General features: G+C 42.0%; 1 protein-coding gene across 3 annotated transcripts in view; it reads right to left on the bottom strand.

The window, feature by feature from the left end:
- Window positions 1–362: 362 nt before the first annotated feature.
- The window catches only part of pde4a (phosphodiesterase 4A, cAMP-specific), a 44,575-nt gene continuing 19,725 nt past the window's right edge, over window positions 363–25,212 (bottom strand). Inside the window, exons 1-15 of one of the 3 annotated variants that reach the window (XM_015050237.1) lie at window positions 16,740–17,585; window positions 14,482–14,667; window positions 13,275–13,311; window positions 13,022–13,092; window positions 12,257–12,306; window positions 10,459–10,571; window positions 5,737–5,830; window positions 5,461–5,624; window positions 5,144–5,242; window positions 4,185–4,349; window positions 3,991–4,090; window positions 3,466–3,620; window positions 3,238–3,360; window positions 2,834–3,016; window positions 363–2,610 (exon numbers count right to left, since the gene is read on the bottom strand). In XM_015050237.1, coding sequence (XP_014905723.1) covers window positions 2,107–2,610; window positions 2,834–3,016; window positions 3,238–3,360; window positions 3,466–3,620; window positions 3,991–4,090; window positions 4,185–4,349; window positions 5,144–5,242; window positions 5,461–5,624; window positions 5,737–5,830; window positions 10,459–10,571; window positions 12,257–12,306; window positions 13,022–13,092; window positions 13,275–13,311; window positions 14,482–14,667; window positions 16,740–16,936 — 2,241 coding nt within the window. In that variant the 5' untranslated portion in view covers window positions 16,937–17,585 and the 3' untranslated portion in view covers window positions 363–2,106. Of the gene's footprint in view, window positions 2,611–2,833; window positions 3,017–3,237; window positions 3,361–3,465; window positions 3,621–3,990; window positions 4,091–4,184; window positions 4,350–5,143; window positions 5,243–5,460; window positions 5,625–5,736; window positions 5,831–7,872; window positions 9,646–10,458; window positions 10,572–12,256; window positions 12,307–13,021; window positions 13,093–13,274; window positions 13,312–14,481; window positions 14,668–16,739; window positions 17,586–25,212 lie in introns of those variants that run through there. The other 2 variants (XM_015050236.1, XM_015050239.1) reach the window with 2 other exon arrangements.

Here is a 25,212-nt window from a genome sequence, read left to right as displayed (position 1 = left end):
TCCCATTTTCACTACATGAAAAGCCTGCATGGTAGCCTCACAGCTCAACCAAATACACAGGCTTCTGTTGCACCAATCTGTGGCAACTTCACATGAGCTCAGTTACTGACCTGCAGAAACTCGCCCGTACCTTTAACTTAATGTTCGATTTACCCTGTGAGAAAACAAACGCTCAAACAACCTGGCACAGTTTGGCTGTTACGATCAGATCCTGGACACTTGAGGCGAAGAATGAGCGGACGACAACACGAGCCACGACATCTTTTAACGTCTTGCGGTATTTCACTCTTACCGTCTCACTCATAATCTCGTAATCTCATCACAAATGTCTCCAGGAAGCTATAGGATGCAATCTTATTTTCTTTGTTTGTTAAAAAAAAAACAAAACAAAAAACAGCACATTCTTTTAGTTGATCCAAGCACAGCCACGACAAAAATAACTGGCAGCAGTGTTTCCCACTTCCCCCTCCAAAATGCAAAATACATTGTTTCACACCAGCACAGAAATAAGTTTACAGATGTGTTATAAATATACTAGGATATCTGTATTATGTCTTTAAATCTACATACTTATAGGTATGTATCCTGCATCTGACGTTAAGGCAAAAAACCATCAAACATAGAAAGGATGATTCGGGACTGCCAGACCTTTTCCCTGACATTCTGCCTCCCTGATTTCCTTCATTTCAACTCACCCACTGACGCTTGTCTATTGTCTTCCTTAACTTTGGTGAGAATCGCTATGTATGAGGAGACAAAAAAAAAATACAAAAGAATGAAGACAGCAAATGAACTTTTGTTCTGCTGATGAAACTTTCTCTCCCTTTATAACATATTCAGTAAAATCTCAAATATAAAATAGGCAAAAATGTATATGCTTCAAAGCATCACATGGCTTATTCTCTGAAAGTTTAGAAAATAATAATAATAATAATAATAAAATCAGTCTAATAGGAAATAAATATATAAGCTGGAAAGAGTCCAGTGGTGGTAGTGGTGGGTGTTAGTGATTGCTCTGCATCTAAAGTTCTGAGTTGTCATAACACCCGAAGAGCAACTAAAGGAAGACTTACAGCTGAAGAAAACATGTCACCACAGAAACTTGTACGTGTGAGTCACACACCACAACACCATGAACAGTAAAGAGAGATCTTGAACAAGAGACAATCAAAAATGATTCCAAAAATCAGACTCTCCTGTTCCACAATGCATTGCTTCACCACAGCCTCAGTGAGGAAGCTGATGTTTCACAAAGGCACAGAGCCATCTTACACCAGTAGCACTCTCCTTGTAAAGGGAAAAAGGATACGGGGCCTCTCCGGGCCCCCTTCAACGCAGCATCTTCCTTTTCTTCGCTTCCACGTTACGCTCTTCTCTTTCTCCAACTCTGCGGACTTTTTTTTTTTAAGCTTTATTTCCGACAGAAATGGAAAAAAAAGTCACCGAAGCTTCTCTGAAGAGAGCAGTTTCTATTGAGATTCTAACAGACATGAATTACTAATACTGACTTAGACACGAGTTAATAAACCAATAAGGAATGGCTTTTTCCAAAGAGATTCATCACTGATCAATGTTCCTTGTGTAAATGCACGCATACAAACATACAGTCGAGTGTACGTAGGTGCCTGTGTAAGTCTATGTGTGTTTTTTTTTTTTTTAAATCAATAGGTGTACATACGAAATGCAATGATACTGCATGGCTTGCTGCATGCATGTATGCACATTGCATTGTTGTACTCTACACGACTTACTTTTGATTGTGTTTTATTTTTTGTGTGGATGTTTTTGTGTGATTTCATGTGTGTTTATTTATGTGCATTCCAGTCACCAGAGTGCTACACTGTCTTCCTTTGCCCATCAATAATGGCCTTCTAGATTCCCATTAGTCTTAAGTTCCTAGTGAAATTAGTCCTAGAACTTATCACTCCAAATCTACAGTTGCTGTGTAATTAGCTTCTCTTTGAACGATTTTGAATGTATTCCCTTTTTGAAAAATATACTTAAAGGTCTGTATTGTCATTGCAGTCATATTTGTTCTTTGTTTGTCCATTTAAAGAATCAACAACATAATGTGTGCAAGATAGGAGGGAGATACAGGAGCAGACCTCATGTATCTTCAGCTTGCGACGAAGAATCTTCCTCTTCTTCTACAGGACTTGTGTCATAAAGTCTTTCCTTTTGTGGCTCCTCACCTAACCGAGGTTTCAGCTCTTCCTCTCCTTCCTCTTCCTCCATTGCCACTTCGTCCTCTTCCTCTATTATGTCCTCATTCTTCTCCTCTGACATCAGATCTTCCTTGTCCTCATTGTCATCGTCCTTGTCTATGTCACTGCAGTCTTCTGCCACGTGGTTTGGTGTGGTTTTGTCGTCCCCGTGTCCCTGCTCATTCTGAGAGCTCTCTTCCAGGGTGAGCTCAAACTGAAACTTGTCGATGCATTTGTTTAGCTCCTTTTCCTGACACACAGGAGGCGGCGATGGGCTTTGCGGGATTGTGCTCTGGTACCAGTCCCTGTTGTCCTCAAGGGTGTCCAAGATCTCCTGGGCGTCGGGATGCACAAGGTCTCCCCACGTCTCCCATAGCGGATGAACAATGTAGTCAATGAAGCCCACCTACATCCAGAAGAAAAGAAAAGAAAAAAAAAAAAAACAATATAACACTGACTCGACTCAACCTTACTCCCAGCAAATTGGCATTAAAAATGTAGGCGGGCGACTGCTGCGATCAGAGCTAATAGATCAGCCTCTGCTCTGTGGTTATCATCCCACCTGCAGCATTAACAGCAATCCAGCTGTTCGCCATCCATGCAAGTGTGTTCCACTGCTAATCATTTACCTGACTTTTTTCCACAGATGCGGTGTGTTTGTCGCACATGGGACTGATCTCCATGCCTCGCTCCCTTTCCTTGTCTCCCTGCCTGAAGAACTCCTCCATGATTCTCTCCGTCCATTGCCGATACACATGCAGAGGCTTCGTGGGATTGCTCAGGTCTGCACAGTGCACCATGTTCCTCAGTACCTGGGTAAAAGTCGCACACACACATCACTCAGTCTGCAAACTGACATCTCTGTGATTTTATATTTTATGATTACAATTACTTTGTGTGGCAGCTGCTCACTTCCACACAATTTTCTAACGCTTATCTTCACTGACAATGGCGAGATGAACCAATCAACTTGATCCTTCACAGCAATACTGAAAGCCAGATGCATAAAACACACATTGACATAAAAAAGTACCTGTATTCTGTCGGTGTAGTGGTCGAGCATCAGAACTCCAGAACTCGTCACTTTCTTGGTTTCCACCATCGTCTTGAGGTCTGCCAGCAAACTCATGTGTTTGGACATGTCTGTAGCCAAAACCTGGTAACAAACGGTATGTATTACGGAAGTGTGGGGGAAAAAATGCTAAAGACTAATATGACAACTGAGAAGAGTTTTCTTTGTGGTAGTTTATCAGATATCTACCATATCAATCACAAGTTTCCTCAGGCTCTGTCTTTGCCTTTTGGTGAGGTTCTGGAAGATGTCACAGTTCTCCTCATGGAGCAGCTTAAACCCCACAGCCAGGTGGTGGTTCTCCAAAACGGACTCGTCGTTATACATCAGGGCCAGTTCTGAGTCTGAGGAGGCAACAAATATAGTGAATGGACGTGTTGGTTCAACAGTTAAAGACACCCCTGTTTCAAAAATGATATAAATATTTATTCTAGAATCCTAAGAATTAAGGTATTATTAATATTAATGAAACAGCTTCCAATAAGTGAAATAACAACAAAAGCCACAGTAAGTGCAGAGCTTTGGTTGCTTAGTTTATGGTTTAATAGCAATAAAATTGCCTGTAAAATAAATTATGAATGTTATATATATATATATATATATATATATGTATATATATATATATATACATATATATATATATATATATATATATATTTTTTTTTTTTTAATACTTGATATATATTTCTCTTTATTGCTCTCATTCTGACTCACTTGTGTTTATGAGGAATTGGTTGGACACTCCTGGATGGTCTACATCATGAATGGCGGCAGCAAATAAAGCTGCTAATATCTCCAGGTCTGTGAATACGGCCTGTCAGGGAGAAATAACAAGAGGAACAACGGTCACTTCAGTCAAGTGGCATGTTTATGTTGGGTAGGATGGATGTTCTAACTGTGATCCTCACATCTAGAGCTGGTGTGGATAGCAGTACATGGGTGGACTGGGTGACATCAGCAGCATGAAGGCTGTTGTGGTAGGCGACATTGGCGTGATAGTGGTCCTCCAGGGTCATCACGTAAGTGACAAAAGTATCCACAGGGATCCGAAAAGTTTTTAACAGATCTCTTTCCTGCAGCAGAGAGAGACAATAAGGGGCATATTAACAGTATAAATCCTAAAATGGGAAAAGATGACAAAGTTAAGTTTTGGTCTCATCTGTCCAGATAAACTCCCTCCATATGTTTACTGGGCCTCCAATACGGCTCGTGGCAAACTGCAAGCATGACTTCTCTTGGCGATTAGTTCCACTAGGTGATTTTTTAACTCAACAAGACATTTTTCCCATTTTATGGGTGAAAAAGTCTGCCAACAGTGCAATTACTTTTTCATTAATATCAAGTACAGTTTTTTGTAAGTTAGTTGAGACTTATTTTAAGTGTATTAAAATAGTTGCACTCGAAACTAGACAAAAAATACTTGGTAAGATTTTGTGTCTTTGCACTGCACTTTTTATGGTGCATAAGTGTGCTAACATTTGCTAACATTCTGCTGCTGATACTGAAATTTAATAAGGAATATCCCATTCAATTCGATTAAATTCTATTATGGTTTGTCATACAGTATATAAAGACAACGAAGTACAATGTGAAATCTGGAAATGTTCAAATGGCATGAATACTTTATCAAGGCAGTGTTGGTGCCAAAGTCTGAAGAAAAATAGTTTCTCATATAGCAGTTTATTTATTTATTTATGTCGCCTACAGTCACTAGTTGACTTAGGCACCTAACCCAACAGTAAGAATAAGCAAAATAAAGCCACAAAACAAATAAAAGTGAAGCTTAGTTTAACATAAAAATAAAAAAATATATATTAATTTTGGTGACTAATTCATTGTTTAGGTTTGTTTGCCATTTTCTTCTCACCTGGAAGATGGCAAACATGATGCAGCTTAGGGGTCGATTATTGGAGAACTCTGCCACACGAAAGATATTAAGGCCCCACTTGTTCAAGTCATCCAGTTCCTGACGGCACAACAGACAGCTTTAAAAATCACACAGACATCAATTCTGTGTTAATCAATAACAAAAATACTATGTGTTTCATAGAATAAATCATAACTGCTGGATAGCATGGTATTTCTGTAAATATGATGAGAGATTTGTTTGCTTAGAAACTGATTTCTGCTTTTGTGCCATCTCCAGCAGGTCTGATTTCTTGTGTTGCCCGTCAGTTCTTTTACCCTGGCTAAAGCTTCCTCGTGCTCCGTCTTCACGCCAAACCGAGGCAAGGTGGAGTTGGAAAGGCTGGAACTGTGCGTGAGCTTCTTCACACCGCTGATGTGACACATGGGCTTCTCTCTTTCCCTCAGAGTCGGAGATGGGATTTCCACTTCGTTTTGCTTATCTGAAAAAAAAACAAACAAAAAAAAAAAAAAAACACATCACGAGACAAAGTTTCACCTGACAACCCCGGCTTTATTAAGTTTAATAACAAGGAGATGTCGTGTTTGTTGTACCTAAAAAGGTGGTGGAGATGTATTCTGACACTTGGTTCCCTGAGCGACTCATCTCTGACAAATGGGACAGCTCCCTGTTCAACATCCTCTTGAACTGAGGGGAGAATAAGTTTATAGATTTAGTACAAACACGAGTTTCTGGTGATGAAGATGGCTGCACACGTTAACGCTGCGTTTTAGATTGAATCTGCAGAAATACGCCCGAAGAAATGCTCCAATACAAGTAAAATTATCACACTGATGTATTATGAGGCGAGAAAATCCATTATGAATCATCCGTCCTCCTTTCTCTCAGTTGAGAACAGGCTGTTCAACGCACCAGCTTGAGTGATGTGTTGCAGTTATGAGCCATTTTTATACATATTGTTCTCTGTGCATCTGCAGTGTCAGACACAGTCTGCGGGTCCCAGACACAAATGTGAGCACACGCAGAGAAGCAAACGCTCTTCCTGAACGTCCGTCCCGATTTTACGTAATGCTTTATTTCTGGACACAAACACAATTCGCCCAACGAGAGGTGTAATGGCTCCGGATCAAGCGAGTCTTGAGAGGGCATGATGCGATTCGGACAGACCCCTCAGTCTGCGTCCTACTGACTGATCTTTCACACATAACAATCTCCATGGCAACCAGAGCAGTTGCCTTAGCAACTGCCTCCTCACAGTCAGTCCTTCAGCTTGATGTGAGAGCGGTGGCTGTTTGGGTGACAATCTGAGGGAGTCGGCAGGTGTCTCTGACCTTTACCAAGGTCAACTCTCTCTCCTCTTCGTCTCCTTCTATCCAGATCTCCCTGCTGTCCATTTGCATTCCTGCCTACCTTCTAAGAAAACTAAAGCTCTGTTCTTGCTCTCCAACCTTTAAATGTTTCCCCCTGTCTCTCAAGTTCATCTTTGCCTTGCTGGCATTCTGAAAACATGTTTCAACCCTTTCCTTTTTTCTTCACACTTCCTCACTTGTTCTATACAGTCTGCAGCTCATCACAAGCAAATAGGCAGTATAACAACAAGCCCTGCTAGCAGTAAGGCAGAATCAGTCCTCGGTTCCTTGGAAAGCTGTAGCCCGGTGGCACACTTAGGCAACAGGCTCAGCCCAAGCCTCCCCACCCACCACCTACCCTTTCAGTCTCCCCATTCTTTCCTTCCCTAATGCTGTAATGCTGAGTCACCACTGCCAGTCGACACTTCTACCGTGCCAGTCCAAGTGCCAGGACAAATAACACTTCCTCTGACACTGACTAATGAGGCAAACATGCAAATAGTGTTCAGATATAACTGTGGGCAGACACACATGTACACCTGCATATGTGAAGGGCTACCCTCTCTTACAGTCACAACGTGTGCAGAGTGGGGCTCTGAGCTAGGACCTGTTAACCGAAATTCAAATAAAACACAAAGTAGTAAAAGGGAATCCTTTTAAGCTAAATCACAAAGATATTCTGTGAGCAGCACTAGGACAGGATACTACACCAGATCAAAATCTGACATGATCAAAGTCAATAACTTGTTACATTTGTTTGAAAAAAAAAACTTCAGACAAGAAATGTGACCGTTTTTGAGAAAAAAAGCTCTTTCACATTTGTGTTGACAGCAACCTCACACAACCAGGAGGGAGTGAGATGGATGCAAGAAGGAAAGGAAATGTGTCGAATAGAATTTGTACATTTGTGATAAAGCTGAAATAATTATATATCATAACATACAAGCTTAATTTTTAAGTTGTTTATTTCTTCTCTTAGTAGACGGAGCCTTAAACGTGGTGTAGAGGTACAAAGACAAACTGGATTATGTTTTTACACCAGTTGTGTAGAAACAATGAAAAAGATATTCCATCTCATCCTCTGTGGATTCAAGTATGTGTTATGTACAGAAATATGCAAATATATATGTTTACGGTTTTTACAGTGTCACTACCAGGCCTTTAAAAGTTCCCCAAATGAATGAAGTGTTAAGAAATCCGTGTTTGTTGATTTTCTTTCTTGTTACATAAAACTGCTAATTGCACTGTTGAGTCAAGCAAACATGCTGGAATAAAGTTAGTTAAGTACATAACAGTGGAGCATTAGGTGCCCACAGCCTCCACCCAACACTGGAACTCCCAGACTTTGTTTACACTCTGGCTCGTTTATCATTACCCTACCTGGTCCCACCAACCGATGAGCCAGGGCCTTGAGCAGGTCTCGCAGAACAGATCCACCAATGGCGTCCTACGTTCAGCCGTTGTCCCACTTCCCTCCCTCACACCTCCATCAGCTGCACCGAGGTCCAGCTCTGCCCCTGACCTCCCCTGCAGAGGACTGTAGCTGGAGGAACGGGGCAGCCTGTAGCCCCCCGGTACAGGTGAGGGGCACTGAGATGGTGCCGGGTCGATGGCCTCTACCACACCCATGTTGAGAGAACCAGGGGGTTTGGGCCTATGGCACAGGTATGAGGTGTGGTAGTGAATTGGGCCAGGGGCACTGCGGGTGCCCCAGTGGCATGAGGGCGTTGTCAGGGTCCGTGGGGAGAGGCCACAGCCAGTCAAACCGGGACACTCCAGAGTGGCGTCTGCCCCAAAATGGGGAATGGGGAAGGGGTGGAGGGTAGGGGCAGCCTGTGCAGATTTTCTTTGTCTACATCCAGTTCTCCAAAGCAGGGCACCCAGTCAGTCCTGAGTCAGACTCCAGCCTCAGTGTGCTCCAGAGATGAGGATCCCCCTGATGGGCAGAGCAGGAGCCCCCCCTGGATCTGGCTGCAGTGGAGACTACATCTTATCCCATTTCCTGAGCAGGCTGACCCAAATCTACAGTCACCGCAGGATAAAAGGTAGATGAGTGCTGAATGAGTAAGGACAGAGCGAAAGAGAGGGGAATGCGAGACCGTCTGAAGGACACAGAGAGGAGTTGATGGAGAAGATGTGTTTATTTGAGAAGGATGTAAACAAAAAGCAACACCACAAGAGCTGGTTCTCTAGACAAACAGTAATAAAAAGAGTTAGATGGCAGAGGTGAGGAAAACAGGGAGAGTGACGTTTGTGATCTCGAACAGCGGCGGTGAAGGGAACTTGGATGGCAAGTGGAGCATCGAGAAGGAGAGGGATGCAGATGATGGCAAGAGGAAAACAAGAACACAGTGAATGAGACAGAGACAGACTGGAAGAAACAGAGAGGGACGCGAGCAGGCAGGCCTCCAAGCATACGATCCAGTGGAAGAATCCCACCAAAACAGTGGTCTGGAAAAACAAGTCTCCTTTTCCTTGCGTCGCCTGCCCCTCCCAAACGGTACAGATCCAAAGGCCCGGCCCAGTACTACCGGTGCAACAGCCCGTCTGAGTCGCCTCTCTCCAAACCTCAACTGCACACTGCCTGTGCACGGGCAATCGGCTCGCCTCCCGACAGCAGCGCAACCCAGTCTTCTGCTCCGAGTCAGTCCATGCCTCAGCTGCCCCAAAATGCCAGAGGTCTAATCCTGCTGCTTTAGGCTGCCATTCGTTCTCCAGTGCTCTCTGCCTCTTTCGCCATTTCCCTGGATGCTGTAGACAGCACTCGCAAGCTAATCAGGCAGTGGCTGCAGGCGCGTGCATGCGTGTATGCGTGTGTGTGTGTGTTTCTGCAGCTGCCTCCCTGTTGGAGGCTGAGTGCGCATGTGCGACACGACAGCATGTACGTCTGTCAAATATGTGTGTGAGCGAGGGTGTGAGTAAGAGTGAGAGACAGAGAGAGCCAACGTTCATGTGTGCACCTCCATGTTGGCATGGCGTTGAGGATTTGTGCTGCTCCTTTCTGCAAAATCACTGAAATGTTTCCGCAAAGACTGTGTCCCCAGAGGCATTGTACATCCCTGGGCAAATCATATAAGTTACGCCCATCTGTTCTTTTTCGTCTTCGGCTCTTTCATTGCAAGCCGGATTGAAGATGATAAATAAAATCTTTTATTTATTAATGATGACACAGAAGATGAGGACAATTTCTGGGGGGGGGGGCACGGTTTCTGACACTGTCTCTTTAAGAGAGAGCACTGTTAAAGGAGAATTACCTCTCTTGTCATTGGTTCCTGCCTAAACCACGTCTTGTGGTCAGAGCGGGAAGCCAATGAGTAAAAGGGAAGGGCAGACCCTGCTGCCGTTAGATAGCAACCAAGGTTACAGTGGAGACATCAGCATCAGGACCACTTTCCCCCCTCCTTCTCATGTCCTCCTCACCCACAGACCGTCACATCATTTCCCTCTCTCACTCCCTCTATGTCCCTGTGCCCCTGGAAATACAACTGCATGCATCCTTAAGAAGCTGCTCTAAATCCTCACATTCATGTGAGCGTGCAAATTCAAAAATTAACCCTCTGATATCTGGTGCAACATATTTGCATGTCGTGCTTCTTATACAACAAATGTGTAATATTGCAAACCATAAATAAAATGTATAATTTATTGATAAGTCATTGCAGGACTGAAAATAAACTCTGGAAGGATTGTGATTCCTTTGACTCTACATGTTGTTTCATTCTTGCATGATTTTTTTTTTTTAACAGGGGAGAAAATGTTTTTCTAAGCAGTGTTTGCCAAAGTTTTATGTCATAAGCATTTGGAGATTAAGTCCATGTATATGTTGTTACCTATCCGACATCCCAGGTATGTCGGATAAGATATTGATGCTTGTGTGTGTCCCCTTTTACACAAATGGATAACACCCCATTTGGACCATATGTAAAAACCAAGCAATTGTTGGTGGGTATGTTTGTGTGTCTGTACCTTGTTGGAAGCCATCTCACTGACTGAGCGGTGGGTCTGAATGGTCTCCAGCTGGTCCAGACACCAGTCCAGCTCCTCCAGAGTCTCCCGAGCCATCTGCTGGTAAGTCTCCTCTGAGAGAGAAAGGCACACAGACTCTAAGAAATCATTTAAATCAACATATGGAGAAAAAGCATGGAAATAATAGCAAAACTGATAGTTTGATTATTTTTTTTTGTTTGTTTGTTTGTTTTGTTTAATGCTTATAGTCTTTTGGAAATTAGGAGTAGGCCCCTTCTGATTTACTGAGTGGTTTTACAAATCTGTTTTAAATAAATTCATGCAAATATTCTATTGCTCAATGTTAAACATGTTTGTAAATATATTTAATTTTTACTTAAACTTTAAGCTATTAATTTAATAAGCTTATGACATGATTTAAGATGTTATTGAGAAGCTCTTCCTTAACTGCAGTTCTCTGATTTAATATGTCTGACTTTAAATAAGCAAATTGCCCCACGTACAGTTCAGACAATTACACACACTCATCAACCCCGATGATGTCTATGTTTAAATGTCCGTGCCAGCCGACCTGTTCTTGAATAAAAATCAACCAATTCTGCCAAGACAGGTGGTCAAACAATTACTCACAACTGTGCAGAGCTCCTCTAAAATTGGAAGGACATGCTGGTTAAAAGGGCCAGAGCCTGCAAGGTCTCAGGTACAGGGAGGGATAATGAACAAATTGAAGGTAATTTAGAACAATTATAGAAACCCTCTCCATGACCTCGTGGAGTGTCAGAGGAGAGGTCGCAGCAGCCGGCTTCTCTCCGAGCGCTGAGACACGCCACATATTTCAGGAGGTCCTTTGTCTGGACAGCAACAAGGCTATTTCATTCCTCGTCTTAATCTAGATGTATACATAACCTTACGTCATTAGATCTTAGTAAACATGCATACACGTTTACATTGAGAGATTAATTAATTGACTAATTAATTCATAGTAACATGATTTTAAGCTAAATTTTGTTTTCTATTTTAACTTTTTCAAACTTTTGCAAAATTCTTCTCTATGTTCCTTAGATTTTATAGTATATAGTAGTATGGATGTAGCGCGTCTGTTATCATGTTTGTATTTTTTATGATGAACTGCTTTGGAATTTTCATTTGGGGAAACAATACATCAATAATAAATCAATAATACAAAATAAATAAATAAATAAATAAATAAATAAATAAATAAATGGTTAGTATACATAAGGTAACACTTAAAGGTGAAAGTTTTATGGTATATAATTATTTTGGCAGCCATTTGCATGGCTTTAGAATGTACTTTCAATGTAATACAATCTAACACACTGTAAAAACCCATTTTGAAAGAAGAACAGCAAATAGATGACAACAAAAATACTGAAAAACAGCCTTTACCTGTGCATTGTCAGGCTTTTAAACTCATGTCTTTGAAACTGTTTATAAATTTTTGCCATTGTTTATTACAAGAAAGGACTATATGTTTTTAAAAAAGTATTTATTTTTATTTATATTTCTCCAGCCCCTTGTTTTAGCTACAATGTAAAACGCTCAGACTATGGATTTTAGTTGAAATTAATTCAGTTTGACACAGACAAAAAGATAAAAATAAATAAATAGAAGTATATGAAACATTATCCCTCAGCTTGAGTATAACACACATTGTGTTCACAGTGATGGCAGACAAAGTTTGTATGATTTTTTTTTTAATCTTTTGGAGCGTGGAGCCTTAGTGTGTTATTAAAAGAAAACTCCTTGGACTATAAATTTTAATTAGCTGACAGCATACCAGAGAGAGTAGCTTGGGGAACAGTGGGCTGGCTTGTCACTGGTGACCTCCTGTGGACGAACACATAATGATATGAGAGGATGAATAAAACACTGCTGCCCCCTTGTGGCGCAAAAATACACTGCCATCAGCATTACAGTATCAGGCAACAAAAGGCTTTGTTCAGACAGTAGTAGATAGATATATTGATATCTTTAATCTTAAGTTATTTATGACAAATATATATCTTACATCAAAGCTTTTATGTGTATTTTTAAAGCGCAATAAATCCATCCAAAAACAAAGCCTGACTCTCACTTTCATTCTTTTATGACTGCGTTCTTTGAAAGGCCTTCTCACTGTGCAGCACTGTGTAATTATAGATGCTGATGATTCTGTGCTGCATTGCTTTATATATCATATTGACGTGGTGCTAAAAGCCTGCCAGCTCGAGCTCCTTCTGTCTACTGCATTACAAGGGAGAATAATTTTAGCATTATTGACCGTCTCCATCGTCTGGGCAAAGAGTCAGGGACATACATCTGAGGCATAAAGCTCCGTGCACTCAGCCCTCAGTCAGTTGGCTGGAAAAATGCCAAATGATGCCGATTAAATTTTCCCTGAGCATTGTCTGAGACTCATAAACCAGTTAATCACGACGGTTAAAATGTTTTCCACACGGGAGCAAGGAAATGGAGATATTTGCATATGCACAACTACACAATAAGCAGGCAGTTGTGATGAGCACAAGTGTGGGGAAGGGGTGTTCGACAGCATGATACTGACTTGTTAGTGGGTGTTGTGACATTGGCGAGGATGGTGAAGTTGCTTCTTACAGTTCGTAGGCTGGCCAACACCTGGGGGATGGATGGACAGCGTAGGAGGGAAAGAAGGAAGGAGAAGAGGGGAGGGAAGGAGCAGAATTGAGAAGGGGGGGGGGGGGATAAGTTCACTGTTCTGTTTTTTCCACCGCTTTTGCAAAACTGCAGAAAATGAGCAGTATGTAAAATGCATGATAAACAAGTGCAAGCAAACATACCTGAGCAAAAGGGGTGACAATCATGTCTTCGGCGTGCCTGGCAGACAAAAAGGGGAGTAGAGAATGAGATGAATGTGAGTGTTAGTGTTAGTGTTTGTGCAGAGGTACAGCTTATAGAATAGACATATATACATACATATTTTTTTCATTTAACTTTTAATTCAACACAGAGTGAAAGTCATATATCGAAACATTACACAAAATGAAGTGTGGGCCTACTAAAAGTGTCTCAATGAACTGTTAAGTATGTGCAATGAATATTTTGCCAGGGCTCTTTTTGCGTGAATCATTGCATCATCAGTGCAGCGTAGCACGGATGTGGTCAGCCTGTGGCTTTGCTGACGTATTAAGGAAGTCCAAGTGGCACTGATGGTGTCCTTCCTCTCATGTGCATTTTTTGGGCGAGGCGTCTCTTGCCTTCTTCTTGACAAAACTGTATAGATTCTCTGTGTGGTTTAAGTCAGGCCCAAATTGCTGGCCAATCGAGAAGAGCGATATCATGGCAATTGAAGCAGATGTTGGTATTTTTGGTTGTGTGTTGCAGGAAAATGATCTCTTGTCGGCAAATGGATGCATGGGGTGCTCTAAAACGTCCTGGTAGACTGTGCTGATGTTGGATTTGATAAAACATAATGGACCGTCATCATTTTATGGCTCCGTAAATTGAATATGGAAAATTCCCACTGGGCCTTTAACCATTTGGATTCTGTGCCTCTCCACTCCTCATTCAGAATTTTGTTTTCCACAGCCTTGTGAAGCTTTCTCCCTGAAGGAGCTTTGCTTCAACATCCTGGTATCATATCTTTTATTTCCAAACTTTTTCCTTCCACACATCTTTCTTTGGCAAAGCCCATTTGTAGGTAAGTTTCCTTTGGGATGGACAATTGTCCAGTCAGCATCTTTCTCATGATTATATAGTTCATGATATAACATTTCTGTATTAAAACTCACTTTATTTTAGTTGTCATACACAAACTTCTAATTTGCAGAGAAACTGAATTTAGGCTTTTCTCTTTGGCAGTAAGGTCTGCTTGAAACACTTCTTAATTTGAGTTAGTTTTATTTTACAAAAAAATAAAAAAAGAAGCAAAAATAATTGTAATTTTCTGGCTAATTTGGAAAGTTACAACAGTTGCTGTGTTGTATGAGATCATTTCAAACTACCGTATGTGTGTACATATACACCCAGGAGCGGTTTTGCCCTTACCCCTCACTGTTGATGGAGGAGTTGCGGGACATGGTTTTGGGAGATGTGTCGTAGTCCGAGTCCGAGCGGTACAGGAAGGACTCTCTCCGCTGGCTCTGGGGGAAAGAAGGGTGAAGCACCAACCCAGGACTCGCCTGCGAATCCATGGGACTGCGGCCTGGTGACGGGCCATTTTCTGAATCGAAGCTGAGGGAAGAAAAGAAGGAAAAGTTAGTTTTACATCTGATATAAGTAAAAAAAATAAAAAAATAAAATAAAAAAGTTGTGGTTTTGCTACTACTTCTTATCTCTCAGCGATAGTAAATAGTGTTTGGGGAACCCTGAATGCCCATCCAGCAACGCTGCAGCCGGCAGTGTTTGTCGTCTTCTTAACGGGAATATTAGAGGCAGGAGATAATGAGACCTGAGAAATCATTGCGAGTCTGCCCTAACGTGGAATTGGCAGATTGCCACAGGGCTGCTCTGACAATTACACTTTACTGACATGTCATTTTTCAGCAGGAATCACGTTAGTCAGCAAACCGAGCAATAATAACTGCCATTTCTCTGTAGCTGGAGCTGTTTCTTGGAGAATGTGAATGACTGGGAGTTTGATGAGGGTGGAGATCTGTTTTAGAGCCCAAAGGTCTGAAGATAAAATGAATGATTGAGACCACTTGCACACATTCAAGGTTCTCTGAGGACCTTTGACCTTCTGTCTTCCTCTGACTAGAATGCCAGTTTGTTTATCCCGAGTATGCATGAGTGGATCCACGTGAATGCATTGTAGATGACGTATTTTAAATCAAATCAAATTTTATTTGTTTTGCACATTTCAGCAACAAGGCATTTCAAAGTGCTTTACATAATAAAAAAAACAGCATGTGACATTGAATAAACAGTAAGAAAGAGAAAGAGATTTTGAAAAAAAAAAAGATTAAAAAAGATAAAAATATTAAAACCCACAATCCTTTTCAACTAGGGGGGACGACACCCACACCCCTGTCCTTATCTGGGACTCAAACCCGATCTGGGACTTTAGTCAAGAACGCCGTTTGACAAGGACTCCAACCTCTAGGTTTTTAGTTGAAACGCCGTCAACTGGGACTCCAAACCCCGTAGGACTTTAGTTAAACGTCGTTTAACTGGGACTCTAACCCATGTTTTACTCAAGGGACTCTAACCCGAATAGGGCTATAAGTGGGGGACAGTACCCGGGCCTCTCCGGTTGGGGCTGTACATCATTAAAAGCGTCCTATCCATGGCTATTCCACGAAAAAGCGTTCTGCACTGAATTTTAATAGAAGCTCGGTGTTTGAAAAGAGAAAAAACACATCAGTTCCAGAGGACACAAAACATTTAGAGCTTTCAAAGGCAGTTCTTTCTTCCTCTTTTAGTTTGGAAGCAAAAAGATAGCAATACTGCCCAATTACAGTAAAGCTCAAATGAACAAGGAACTCCACACTTTTTCAATTACGCGTCTCTGTTACCCTGAAACCAGGCCTCAGCAGAATCCCTCAAACCATTTTTCTTTTCAGAAATGAAAAGACTGGATCTTGCAGCTCTGAAATAAACTCTGTGTCCACAGAGCGGCACAGTATAGATTGAAATCAGTTTGTCTGACAAAATGTATAACTTTTTTTTTCCTGCATGTAGAATTCAACATAAGCTCAAACAAATTTGTTACAGTCACTTTTATTTTGTCTGAATGTTGTGTGGATAAAGGTGAATACTTTGTTGTGTTACTGGGCTCCTCCAACATTCGTTTTATAAGAGTGAAACTCATCTACTCACTTCACCTAAATGCGTGAAGCTTCTAAAGCAAATAAGGCCTTGAGCGCCTCTCGGTTTGATTCCTAAAACAGAGCCTGATATTTTTAGAATTCATACTTGTAAATTGGCCAATTAGGAGCCACTCCTTCCCCCCTACAGGGCTCCTTAAATGTGATAACAGATCAAGTTATCATTAAACAACTTTTCCCCTGTAATGAAAAACACATCAAAAGTGTCTGCCGGGGGACGCTCTCTAAGCTACATAAGCTAATCCTCCCTTTTATTTGTTTCTGTCTGAAGTCAGAGTATTTTTTTTAAATCAGACTTAAGCACTCTGAATTAAAAATAAAATCTAAAATATTCACATTGCACTGCTGTTCGCATCATTTCAAGCCAAACTAAAGCAGAAGATCACAAAGATCAGCGTACCTACTTTCATGTAAAATAATAATAGCAACAAAAAAAAACTGGGGCACATTAAATATAAGTGCCTTGGTGAACTGTACCTGCATGTACAATGAGACGAGCATCTGCGCTCCTGAATGCTGCGGTTCAGTTTCAAGCGGCGAAACAGAGCGGACCCCGCATGTCCGCGTGATTGATCATCTGGCGACACAGGTGAGGTGAGGACTGAGGGGGCATGAGGTGGACCCTCGGGACTCTCCCACAACCGCAGCTGTCGCGTCAGCTTCCTCTGACTCATCTCTGCCAGCTCTGGCCCTGCCGAGGCTGACCATCTAAAGAAAACTCCCCCAACCCTCCACTTACAACGGGCTGTCTCACTCCCTGTATGGCTGCCTCTCTCCCACGCATCCACTTCTTCACTGCGCACACGCGTATCAGGCAGACATGACTGCAGCACCAGTTGTACGTGCTGCAAACCGTCCTCAATCCACAGCCAGATTCAACAATAAGGGCCAATCCCCCCCTCAGTCTTTTTCTCCCACGCGTGTCGTACCGGAGGAGGCAAAGTTTATCAACATGCATATCCCTTCTCTGTGATCCTCAGGCCCAGTAAACTCGGATCTCTGCGTCTCACATCCACAGTTTTGCTCCCAGTTTTTTTTTTTTTTTTGTTGTTGTTTTTTTTTTGTTCTTCAATCCTTTTCCTGTGCAGGTTGTTTTAAGGTCCCAAGGAGAGGAGATTTTGATATTTCACACCAGAGCAACTCACTGACTCCCAGCACTCCTGTATGCTGGAACCGGACCTTCTTCCTATGAATTATCCAGTCTGCTGCGGGTTTTCCTCCTCAAAACTCCCCAGACACTCCAAAAACAACCTGAGATCATGTATTCATTTTCTGAACAAGCCAGCCCTTTTTGCCCTCTCTTGTGTTTTAGTTTCTCTCCTCCCCCCACTGCCCCTATCGCAAAGCATGCGCTCTGACTATGCTTATCTCACAGCTGACAGTTCCTCTGCAGCAACAGGAAGGCCGATCAGTGAGAGAAACAGACCACAGGCGCTAGAACAGAGAAGCATGCGAAGCCTGTGTAACGAGGATTTGAAGTGAATATACAAACAACTTAAAAGGAGGGCAGGGCGAGGGGGAAATCAGGGGGAAAAGGGTCTGACTCATACCCCTGTGTAAATGTTTATATGCCCCGCTAAAGAGCGTGCAAGGTTTGTCCCCAAAACATTTTTTTTGTATTTTGACATCAACAACCTTGTTCACCTAAGGCATTTTATTTGGCCTGTAGATGTGAACAGACTCTCCGGCTCCTAAATATTCTCATTTTGCAGCATTTAGACGTGGAAATAGCATTCACCACAAGGAATGTACCAATTATATCGCAGCCATAAATGGTTAAAACTCTCAAGCTGGAACTAATGAACTCATACAGTGCTGTGAAAAGTGTTTGGAACGAATGCAACATACATGCAGTTTTCAAATGTCTCGTGTTTGGGGAAAAGCAGCTATATTCTTGTGTCGGCTACAGGTTAGCATCGAGTCCAGCGGAGGGGTGGACCGACTGCAAGAACTGCCATCATGTTTGTTGCTTTAAAGAAACAGAATGAGCCTTCGACATTACTGTGGAGGAGTTTTGATTCGATCCACTTTGCAAAATTGTCTTAATTTTGCAACACTGGAGGGTTGTCAAGCCGGAACAACCTGTTCAAGGTCACAGCAAACTCTTCATTTGAGGTTTATTTTCGCTTCTCAGAAGTTTAACTGCTGACTTGCGTTGTTGGCTTGATGACAAACAGGCCGAACGTTTTCCTTCAAGGGAGCAGAATTCATGTTTTCATCCATTATGGCAAAGCAGCCTCAGACCTTTACGCCACCAAAGCCCTCATTTTTGACCGAAGGATTTTTTTTTCCCTTCGGAAATTCTCTATTTCGTTAACGCTAAATGTAACAGTGCACACAGCTTCTGAAAACACGCTACCTTCATCTCACCAAAATATTTTTCTCTGTGGATCATCAAGATGATTTTTCATTTTTTATTTTAGTTCCTGTTGGTCAGCCTCAGAAATAGCTGTGTTACCCCTTTTAGATAGCTAGATGTCAGAAACTTTGTTTTTGACTATTTTTGTCTTTTATATTTGGTATGTTCATATTTTTAAGTGTTTCTAGCCTACTTCATGTTGTCAGACAGGCTCTAAGGTTTACGTGATTTCTTGATTCTTACAGCTGTTAATTGGCTCTGGCTGTGGTTTGGAAAAACATGCTAATAAGCAGTAAAGCACAGTAATTACATAACGGCATGAGAAATAAGGTTTTCACATAGAGGTTGGTTAGTTTGGATCATTTTTTTCTCCTTTATCAAACAAAATCATGATCTGAAAATAGTTTTTGTGTCTAAGAAAGTGATCATGGGCTGATATGAAAACAATTTCAGATGTTTTGAAACATTTCGGTGTGAGGATAACGGAAAACACTTTTTCAGAGCCCTGTATACCACTTCCCCCTAAAAAACTTCTTTAAAAAGACCACAAAACATTTTGCTTCAATACTAAAAGAAAAAAAGTTACAGCTGCTCGACCGCTGCACATGTGAAGTTTTACCGGCTGCTCACTTTCTGCACAGCCTCTTGAGATGTAATTTATTGCTTTCATAAAAGCAGGCATTGATTAATACCTCTATAGCAACCTGATTAACCCCAGAAGCTGGTGGAATGACATTTTGAAACAACATGTTGGGGAATGAGGCAATTTCCTCTGAGAACAAAAAAAAAATAAAAAAAATAAAAGAGGCAGGTTGCATAAGAAATAATGGCTAAGTTTACTGTAGAAATGACTCAAGCTTCTGAGGAATATTTCCAACTCAGCACACTGTAGTTACTTTCTGAGAATTAAACCTTAGTAAGTGAAGTTACAGATTAGTTGTTAGAAATATGAGAAATCTTCATGTAGGTTTAGAGGTTAGTAGTGCTCCAAACAGCTTTAAGTCCAATACAAAAGTCTATTTAAACTCTTCCATCGTGGTGGAAAACTCCATCCAAACATCGGTCTTATTTTGTTTTTGGTTGCAGCACTAACCTTTTGCTTTGTGTTTGGAATACGGATTAGACATTTTAAAGTGTGCCTATGTTTGCCTTTTCTGGTTATTATTTTATTCTTTTTTTTTTTTTTGTAGCTGCTCACATCTCCATATACTCTGCACAAACCACACAAGAGCACAAATGAGATGTCTTGTGAGAAGTGTCTGTTTTCCCCCCCTTATCTTCATCCTTTCTCCAGCAAAAAAAGAAAAAAAAAAAACCTGCTGCATGAATTCTACCTCTCAGCAAGCATCTTAAAGCATGAGCACAGTAAGAAACACAGTGAAGATAAGATGCCTTGTCAAGCTGTTCCTCCTCTCCTCCTGCCTTGCACATTCAGGAGTTTACCCGTTCTTTTGAGTCTTTTTTCTCTTAGCGAGGGTAACTACCGTTTGCTTATATGACACACTGGGGATTGATGATAGAGCTCGTCTTGGAAAGTCGCACACAAAAAGGGCCTTACACAAAGTCTGATTGAACAATGTCTTCCAATGACAGACTAAAAAAGATGTCAAGAATTCTGATTCACTTGACAGTTACTATTGTAATCTCTGGAGAGCTGATGAAGAGACAATTATTCTATCTGCTGCTAAATACAGAGTCCCCGCTCAACGTTAACTCATGAAACCTCTGAAAGTGACTCATCCACACCCCTGTATGCACACACACACACACACACACACACACACACACACACACACACAGAAATACTGTAGCAAAAACACTCCTCACTGTTTCTCATATAGGTGCACCCACAACTCTTCAGCTTTAATGCATGAAGTCACATACACAGTGCTTTCCAGAAGAATTTTTCTTTCTTTCTCTTTTTTTTTTTTTTGAGGTTTTCAACATTTACTCAAACCTCTAAGTGGCGCATAAATCTGAAAAAAGGAAGGAATTTAATAAAGAAGCCCATTTTGCAGGGATTACGCTGTAGGTGTTTTTTTTTTTTTTTTTTTTTCAAATCTGAAGACTGAAGTTTTTGTCCAATTGCAGTGGCGGTTTCTGATATGGACCACATGGGCTGTTGCTCAGAGAGGCATGAGCGCCAGATAATAAAAGACTACTTATCTGTCAGTTGTCCCCAGAACAAGTGTACTAGCAATTTTATGCACGTCTCATCAATGTAAGTTGTGCTGAGAAGGCATCTCCTGCCTGCTGCTGAATATAAAAAATATAAAATATAAAAAAATGAGTGTATGTTGCATGCTTTTTGCAGGATTGCACAGCATTGTGGTTCGATCCAAGTCGTCCTTTGTAACTCTGGCTGTACGTCTATGGTGGACTGGGACATTTTGGTTGCAACCCCTACTCTCTAAAACAGTGCTTTCAGTGATCTGTTGCATTGTTTACAATTTGTTTGAATAGTACTTTTGTGAAATTTGCTTTGTTTTAAAATATTCTTTATAAAACACTACAGTAAAACATGATTTAACAGATTCTTCCACCTGAAGTGTGGGTCTTTTAAGTTTCTCCAGAGTCGCCATGGGCCTCCTGGGTGTTTCTTTGATTACTGCTCCTCTTGTCAAGAACTTTTTTTTTGTTTGTTTTCTTGGAAGCAAATGTTGAAAACCGTCTTTCGTTTCGCTTCTGCCTCACAGCTACTAGTTCATGTGTCTGTTTGTCACATGCAATTTCAACAAAATGGATCGTATTTTGTCGTTATTACAAAAGAAAGCATGCAAAAGTTGGTGAATGCCTTTGCAAGGAACATGCTCTCCCCATTCGCTGGTTTCATCATGCGAGTGTATCGATGTGGACAATCGCATGATAATCAGAGGTTTCAGAGGGACTGGGGATTTGTGCCAATAGACTGACTCCTTGTGGAAGATAACAAACTGTCTCCGTCTGGTTGCAGAGGAACACATTAAAGCTGCCGTCTCCCATGTTGCCATGCTACCTGAAAGGCATCTCTGACGCACGCCAGAGACAGCTTTGTGATAATGGATAATATGGCTTCTTTTGCATGACTGAGAAACACAGCCACTGACTCAGAAAATGTAAAGTTCATTTGCCGCATGTGCTCCGACATGGTTACATCGCGGCGCATAATATCTTGGCTGAGGGTGCCTTCTGTGCAGGTTAGAATTTGGCGTGATTATTAAATTACCCCCGTGCGTTTTCTCACACAGAGTTTTTGTATGCAGAATAAGCCGGGGAAAATTGGACTGTGCAGCAGCAACAGCAGCAGCAGCAGCAGCAGCAACGGCGGCGGCGGCTCATTTAGTCTCCTCTCAGCACACATTTCTGCAACAAAAGAGGGAGCCTGATTTCATGTCATTAATACAGCAGGCTTCAAAGGGGCTTTGGAGCCCTGAGTCAATACAGCGATTAGTTTAATTAAACTATTAAGTCTATATGAGAGTGTAGAGGAGATTTACATACATCCCCTCCGCTGACCCTCTCTTGCCATTGATTATTCATTAACTACCATCACTGAGAAGCCCCTGGCGAGGGCAGGGCTGCCAGATCAGCTAATTCCCAACTGTCTGGCTGGTGTCAGCTCCTCTATCTCTGCCTCTCACTGCTCCCTGCTAATGATCAAGTTCCTCTGAAGGGACGAGCCAGTCCTCATTCATTTAAACTACATACAAAAAAGAAAAAGAAAGAAAGAAAAGAATAAGTTCTGGTCCCCCTCATCAGCCTTCATTCTTCTCAGTTCACTAAGTTAATGATTAACCTGCCTAAGTCCATCCCGTGGTCTTTCCCCACAGGACATACACACATAATCCATAGCCTCGGTGGAGAATGACAGTTATTTCCTTCCCCCGCTTCCCACACTGCCAAGCAAGCACAGATGCTTATTTCCACGTGCAATTTCAGCCCCCACCCCACCCATGAGCGGTGCCTCACCCTGGCATTTAGCACCTGGCTGATTGCTACCACTGTGGGGGAGGCAGTGAGGGCAGGGGGGAAGGGAAGAGGAGGGAGGACTTGCAAATTGGGAAAGTGCGCTCCTTTTATAGGTTGACCGTATAATCACGGCTGTACTCTGTTGTCAAGCTCGAGTCATCCTCATGACTTTAAAGTACATTAGTGTGTTTTTTTGGGGGGTTTTTTAAAATCATTATTATGAAGCACTCTCAGCCAGGGGACGATTCAGGGCAGCACTCCAGCAACGGACACATCTCAAATGACACGTCCAGATCGGGCTCACCATGTCCACTTGCCTCAGCTTGCCCTTTGTGCTTCTTGGGCACACACAGGAGACGCAGCCACGCTCGAGCCTGCTTACAATTTAATGCCGACATTTGCAGTGGGATGCACAAGGAGCAGGCGCTCCAAGGGGAATGCTGGCGCCTCTCTGCATGAGTAAAGAGAGGGGCATCTGGCCACTGTAGCCACATGGAGAGTGGAGGAAATAATCCTTTGACATGCATGGGGGAGAAGGAAAAACACAGGACAAAAGAGCGGAAGTAAACAGTCGGAGGGAGCCCCGGGAATTCTGCTAATGAGACTTTGACACGTTGGTCAGCAGCTGCTCTAAAATCCCAGAATTTATTGGAATCTATTAATATTTTATCATCTTTCAAGAAATCTCTTGCTCCAAAAAATGAAAGAAAAGAAAACTTCTCTTAACAACCATGAATTTGACTCTTGTGGCTCCTGTTGCTGAATGCTCATTAAGTTCATCAAGCTATTGCATTAAGATCCTTTTAGCAATTCTTCCCAGCACACGGTTGCATGAATTAGACGGCGTGGTGGACAAAAAGCACAAAAATTCACTTTTGTCTTGTCAGTCAACAGAATTTTTTCCCCAAAGTCTTCATTAATATGTTTTTGGCAAATGTAAGAATAGACTCTGTGTTCTTTTGGTTCAGTAATGATTTTCCCGTCAGAGTTCTCCCTCGGATGCCGTTTTGTTGAGTCTCTTTCTTGTTGTAGAATCATGAAAAGTGGCGTTATCTGAAGCTTGCATTGTTGTAGTTTTGTTTTTGTTTTGTTTGTTGACCTCCTGTATGAGTTGTTGATGTTCTCTTGTAGTAATTGTGGTTGGCACACTTCTCCTGGGAAGGTTCACCTCTGTTTCCAGGTTTTCTCCTTAAGTATATCATGTTTCTCACTGTGTAATTTGGCTTTCCATTATTATTATTCTTCCTTCTGCTCTTGAATTTGATTTAGAACGGTGCCTAATGCTTTGGGTTTTTATATCTTTTAGCCTACATCATGTCGTTAGACAGGTTCTATTTTTTTTGACTCAGAGGGTCGGGTAGTTATCAGTCCTGGATATGGCTAGTTGAAACTATAGCTTTCAAAAAAAAAAAAGGGGGGGTTTGTTATTGAAATCAGAAAAATCTCAGCAAACAAGAAATTGAGCCTCTGGACTTTTTTTCACTCTTTCCGAATGTTCATGAAACTCTGAATCTCGAGGGTTCAGAATCAGTTTCATCCTTTTTTCAAATACTTCTCTGTGAAACATTGTGTGGAAGAGAGAAAGACTCTTCCTTCACCCAGTTGGATGAAAAGCGTCAGTCTTTGATGAGTCACGCGTATTTTCTCAGATAATAAATGAAAACGTTGCTAACCCTGATGAAAATTCACATCCACTTCAGCCCCGTCCCCCGCGCTCTCACTCTGCAAGTCACCAATGTCGCAAAGAGATCCACTTCTTACTGGAAAACTAGACTGTGTGAAAAATCTAATCTTAAAGAAAGAAAAAAAAAACCTGAATGAACTCGCAGATGTTTATTCCGCTCTTGTCTGATAATGTAGTTAGTGTAAACAAGTCAGTGTTTTTCCCAGCGTCACGGCCCTGACCTGATTCCACTCTCCCTAGTGTGTGCCCTCCACCCCCCGGCTGTCCCACCCATGGCCTCTCCCGCTCGTCCAGCCCCTCGCTGCGCCCCGTCCAGATCACAGAGCGACAGATTACAGCAGATTATCCTGCCCACAGGATAACCAACCTAGCTTTCGGCCTGCCAAACAGAGCCGGGCACAGACTGTGAAAGTGCAAAACACATCCCTTTCAGGAAGAGCCCGGAGGGATTGGCTGCTATCATACACCTGGCAAATGCCACAGGAAAGGGATTTAGTTCATGGGATACACTGGATGGGGTAATGAGCCTTGATTCTGCACAGCAACAGGACCTCCACATGCTGAAAGCACAGCCACAGCAATGCCTCTTTAAAGAGCACGGTAATAAATAAATTCCACCAGGATTCCTGGTGGCTCACTCGCATTGCTCTTAGCGCTGTGTTTTTACTCACTCAAGGAACCTGGGCTTTGCTAGGGGTTTTTTTTTTTGTTTGTTTGTTTTCTACTCTGTCTTCCTCAAAACCCACCGGAGGCGTCCGTCACTTCACATCAGCAGATCTCTGAACTCCTGGAAGCTTTCAGGAGTCTCTCCTCAGGTGCAGACCGACATGTTCTGTCAATGCCTGCTTCACAGGCTGCTCAACTTTCGGCTGTGTTGAGTTGTACCTTTGTGACACGACCTACTCTGTGACTCAAAGGCGATGAGTGTTAACATGCAAATGAAAACGAATGAAGTCCAA

Source organism: Poecilia latipinna, unplaced genomic scaffold (genome assembly GCF_001443285.1).
Source record: "Poecilia latipinna isolate Pla-1442-1.1 unplaced genomic scaffold, P_latipinna-1.0 Scaffold981, whole genome shotgun sequence".
Classification (NCBI taxonomy): domain Eukaryota; kingdom Metazoa; phylum Chordata; class Actinopteri; order Cyprinodontiformes; family Poeciliidae; genus Poecilia; species Poecilia latipinna.
This window is presented reverse-complemented; position numbering and strand designations above follow the sequence as displayed.